The sequence below is a fragment of the Strongylocentrotus purpuratus genome, unplaced genomic scaffold, assembly GCF_000002235.5.
Source record: "Strongylocentrotus purpuratus isolate Spur 01 unplaced genomic scaffold, Spur_5.0 spur5_scaffold_18, whole genome shotgun sequence".
Lineage (NCBI taxonomy): Eukaryota > Metazoa > Echinodermata > Echinoidea > Camarodonta > Strongylocentrotidae > Strongylocentrotus > Strongylocentrotus purpuratus.
Genome location: NW_022145603.1, coordinates 49098 through 54293, shown reverse-complemented (window position 1 = coordinate 54293; position 5196 = coordinate 49098). Strand labels below are relative to the sequence as shown.

Here is a 5196-nt window from a genome sequence, read left to right as displayed (position 1 = left end):
TTCGTATTCATTTGAAAATCGTAGCATGAGATAGAATATATTTTTGGATAAAATCAAATTTTGGAATAAACATCAATGTGCTCCTGCAAGGTAAAAAGAAAGGAAAACATAACATCTTTCATTTGGGATGAGAAAAGAATGTCCTTTGCAAGGTCTAAGTTAAAGACACCTAAAATAAAAAGATCAATCTTGATGATTAGGATGAAATTAGCTACTCTTATCTTCCCCTAATTTTAAAAAGATTGTTGTGGGAAATACAATATGAAAATGCTCTTTAAATGACCATGCACTCTATTATCCATGTGTCTACTTAAAATCAAAAGAAGTATAGTTTCTCTCATTACAGCTCCAACATTTAAGACACCCTCGCTTCTTTTGGCCGTACTTTTACTTCTGTTACTCTCAATTTAAATAGACTTCTAAGATTTTCCTCTCCAATTACTACATGTCTTCTCCGTTTCTTTCCTTGTTCACCTTTGATTTTTTTTTAAAGAAGAGCAAGGAGGCATTGCAATACTAAAAAATGTTAATAGAGTGTATATAGGGCATGTTCTCTGATTCGACTTTTAGCTTACCTTCACACGTAGTCCCAGTCCAGCCATCAGCACAGACACAAGTAAAGGTGTTGTCTCCATCAGTGCAAACTCCTTCATTTTTACAAGGAACGGCAAAACATTCGTCGGTATCTGTGCCAAATGAGTTCCAAAGATAAAGAATGCGATAAAAGTGAAAAGAAAATAATTCCATTACTAGATGTTTTCTCCATTTCTCCATGTTCACCCTTGATCTCTTTTTTAAGAGCAAGGAGTCATTGCAATACTAAAAAACTGTTTAATAGAGTGTGTATAGGCATGTTATCGGATTCGACTTTTTAGCTTACCCTCACACGTAGTCCCAGTCCAGCCATCAGCACAGACACAAGTAAAGTGTTGTCCATCAGTGCAAACTCCTTCATTCTTACAAGGAACGTCAAAACATTCGTCGGTATCTGTGCCAAATGAGTTCCAAAGATAAAGAATGTGATAAAAGTGAAAAGAAATAATTCCCATTTTGACAGATTTTTCATTATTTGGGGGAAAATAGGAAAATATAATATGATCTGATATTTTTAAATTCAAAGCAATGACTGTAGAGGAACAGTTTAGTTCATGTATAAAACAACTAAAAAGTTATCAAATGAGATAAATTAACTGAAGGCCCTTTAAAATTCGTATTCATTTCAAAATCGTAGCATGAGATAGAAAATATTTTTTGGTTCAATCAAATTTTGGAATAAACATCAATGTGCTCCTGCAAGGTAAAAAAAGAAAGGAAAACATAACATCTTTCATTTGGATGAGAAAAGAATGTCCTTTGCAAGGTCTAAGTTTAAAGACACCTAAAATAAAAAGATCAATCTTGATGATTAGGATGAAATTAGCTACTCTTATCTTCCCTAATTTTAAAAGATTGTTGTGGGAAATACAATATGAAAACTGCTCTTTAAATGACCATGCACTCTTATTATCCATGTGTCTACTTAAAATCAAAAGAGTATAGTTTCTCTCATTACAGCTCCAACATTTAAGACACCCTCGCTTCTTTTGCCGTACTTTTACTTCTGTTTACTCTCAATTTAAAATAGGCTTCTAAGATTTTCCTCTCAATTACTACATGTCTTCTCCGTTTCTTTCCTTGTTCACCTTTGATTTTTTTTAAGAAGAGCAAGGAGGCATTGCAATACTAAAAAACTGTTTAATAGAGGTGTATATAGGCATGTTCTCTGATTCGACTTTTAGCTTACCCTCACACGTAGTCCCAGTCCAGCCATCAGCACAGACACAAGTAAAGGTGTTGTCTCCATCAGTGCAAACTCCTTCATTCTTACAAGGAACGGCAAAACATTCGTCGGTATCTGTGCCAAATGAGTTCCAAAGATAAAGAATGTGATAAAAGTGAAAAGAAAATAATCCCATTTTGACAGATTTTTCATTATTTGGGGGAAATAGGCAAATAATAATATGATCTGATATTTAAATTCAAAGCAATGACTGAAGAGGAAAGTTCAGTTCATGTATAAAAAACTAAAAGTTATCAAATGAGAGAATTAAAAACTGAAGGCCTCCTTTTAAATTCGTATTCATTTCAAAATCGTAGCATGAGATAGAATATTTTTTGGTTAAAATCAAATTTGGAATAAACATCAATGTGCTCCTGCAAGGTAAAAAAGAAAGGAAAACATAACATCTTTCATTTGGGATGAGAAAAGAATGTCCTTTGCAAGGTCTAAGTTTAAAGACACCTAAAATAAAAAAGATCAATCTTGATGATTAGGATGAAATTAGCTACTCTTATCTTCCCCTAATTTTAAAAAGATTGTTGTGGGAAATACAATATGAAAACTGCTCTTTAAATGACCATGCACTCTTATTATCCATGTGTCTACTTAAAATCAAAAGAAGTATAGTTTCTCTCATTACAGCTCCAACATTAAGACACCCTCGCTTCTTTTGGCCGTACTTTTACTTCTGTTTACTCTCAATTTAAAATAGACTTCTAAGATTTTCCTCTCCAATTACTACATGTCTTCTCCGTTTCTTTCCTTGTTCACCTTTGATTTTTTTTTAAGAAGAGCAAGGAGGCATTGCAATACTAAAAAACTGTTTAATAGAGTGTATATAGGCATGTTCTCTGATTCGACTTTTTAGCTTACCTTCACACGTAGTCCCAGTCCAGCCATCAGCACAGACACAAGTAAAGGTGTTGTCTCCATCAGTGCAAACTCCTTCATTCTTACAAGGAACGGCAAAACATTCGTCGGTATCTGTGCCAAATGAGTTCCAAAGATAAAGAATGCAATAAAAGTAAAAAGAAAATAATTCCTATTACTAGATGTTTTTCTCCATTTCTTTCCATGTTCACCCTTGATCTCTTTTTTTAAGAGCAAGGAGTCATTGCAATACTAAAAAACTGTTTAATAGAGTGTGTATAGGCATGTTATCGGATTCGACTTTTGGCTTACCCTCACACGTAGTCCCAGTCCAGCCATCAGCACAGACACAAGTAAAGGTGTTGTCTCCATCAGTGCAAACTCCTTCATTCTTACAAGGAACGTCAAAACATTCGTCGGTATCTGTGCCAAATGAGTTCCAAAGATAAAGAATGTGAAAAAGTGAAAAGAAAATAATTCCCATTTTGACAGATTTTTCATTATTTGGGGGAAAATAGGAAAATATAATATGATCTGATATTTTTAAATTCAAAGCAATGACTGTAGAGAAAAAGTTTAGTTCATGTATAAAACAACTAAAAAGTTATCAAATGAGATAAATTAACTGAAGGCCTCCTTTAAAATTCGTATTCATTTAAATCGTAGCATGAGATAGAAAATATTTTTTGGTTCAAATCAAATTTTGGAATAAACATCAATGTGCTCCTGCAAGGTAAAAAAGGAAAGGAAAACATAACATCTTTTTTGGGATGAGAAAAGAATGTCCTTTGCAAGGTCTAAGTTTAAAGACACCTAAAATAAAAAGATCAATCTTGATGATTAGGATGAAATTAGCTACTCTTATCTTCCCCTAATTTTAAAAAGATTGTTGTGAAATACAATATGAAAACTGCTCTTTAAATGACCATGCACTCTTATTATCCATGTGTCTACTTAAAATCAAAAGAAGTATAGTTTCTCTCATTACAGCTCCAACATTTAAGACACCCTCGCTTCTTTTGGCCGTACTTTTACTTCTGTTACTCTCAATTTAAAATAGGCTTCTAAGATTTTCCTCTCCAATTACTACATGTCTTCTCCGTTTCTTTCCTTGTTCACCTTGATTTTTTTTTAAGAAGAGCAAGGAGGCATTGCAATACTTAAAAACTGTTTAATAGAGTGTATATAGGCATGTTCTCTGATTCGACTTTTAAGCTTACCTTCACACGTAGTCCCAGTCCAGCCATCAGCACAGACACAAGTAAAGGTGTTGTCTCCATCAGTGCAAACTCCTTCATTCTTACAAGGAACGGCAAAACATTCGTCGGTATCTGTGCCAAATGAGTTCCAAAGATAAAGAATGCAATAAAAGTGAAAAGAAAATAATTCCTATTACTAGATGTTTTCTCCATTTCTTTCCATGCTCACCTTGATCTCTTTTTTTAAGAGCAAGGAGTCATTGCAATACTAAAAAACTGTTTAATAGAGTGTGTATAGGCATGTTATCGGATTCGACTTTTTGGCTTACCCTCACACGTAGTCCCAGTCCAGCCATCAGCACAGACACAAGTAAAGGTGTTGTCTCCATCAGTGCAAACTCCTTCATTCTTACAAGGAACGGCAAAACATTCGTCGGTATCTGTGCCAAATGAGTTCCAAAGATAAAGAATGTGATAAAAGTGAAAAGAAAATAATTCCCATTTTGACAGATTTTTCATTATTTGGGGAAAATAGGAAAATATAATATGATCTGATATTTTTAAATTCAAAGCAATGACTGTAGAGGAACGGTAAGTTCATGTATAAAACAACTAAAAAGTTATCAAATGAGATAAATTAACTGAAGGCCTCCTTTAAAATTCGTATTCATTTCAAAATCGTAGCATGAGATAGAAAATATTTTTTGGTTCAAATCAAATTTTGGAATAAACATCAATGTGCTCCTGCAAGGTAAAAAAAGAAAGGAAAACATAACATCTTTCATTTGGGATGAGAAAAGAATGTCCTTTGCAAGGTCTAAGTTTAAAGACACCTAAAATAAAAAAGATCAATCTTGATGATTAGGATGAAATTAGCTACTCTTATCTTCCCCTAATTTTAAAAAGATTGTTGTGGGAAATACAATATGAAAACTGCTCTTTAAATGACCATGCACTCTTATTATCCATGTGTCTACTTAAAATCAAAAGAAGTATAGTTTCTCTCATTACAGCTCCAACATTTAAGACACCTCGCTTCTTTTGGCCGTACTTTTACTTCTGTTTACTCTCAATTTAAATAGCTTCTAAGATTTTCCTCTCCAATTACTACATGTCTCCGTTTCTTTCCTTGTTCACCTTTGATTTTTTTTTAAGAAGAGCAAGGAGGCATTGCAATACTTAAAAACTGTTTAATAGAGTGCATATAGGCATGTTCTCTGATTCGACATTTAAGCTTACCTTCACACGTAGTCCCAGTCCAGCCATCAGCACAGACACAAGTAAAGGTGTTGTCTCCATCAGTGCAAA

General features: G+C 33.7%; 1 protein-coding gene across 1 annotated transcript in view; it reads right to left on the bottom strand.

Moving 5' to 3' along the window:
• Nucleotides 1-5196, bottom strand: part of LOC115925325 — a 7722-nt gene extending 2526 nt beyond the window's left edge. Inside the window, exons 1-7 of the mRNA XM_030988998.1 lie at nucleotides 5128-5196; nucleotides 4218-4328; nucleotides 3910-4020; nucleotides 3002-3112; nucleotides 2693-2803; nucleotides 1784-1894; nucleotides 576-686 (exon numbers count right to left, since the gene is read on the bottom strand). Of these exons, the coding sequence (XP_030844858.1) occupies nucleotides 576-686; nucleotides 1784-1894; nucleotides 2693-2803; nucleotides 3002-3112; nucleotides 3910-4020; nucleotides 4218-4328; nucleotides 5128-5187 (726 nt within the window). The 5' untranslated portion in view covers nucleotides 5188-5196. The remainder of the gene's footprint in view (nucleotides 1-575; nucleotides 687-1783; nucleotides 1895-2692; nucleotides 2804-3001; nucleotides 3113-3909; nucleotides 4021-4217; nucleotides 4329-5127) is intronic.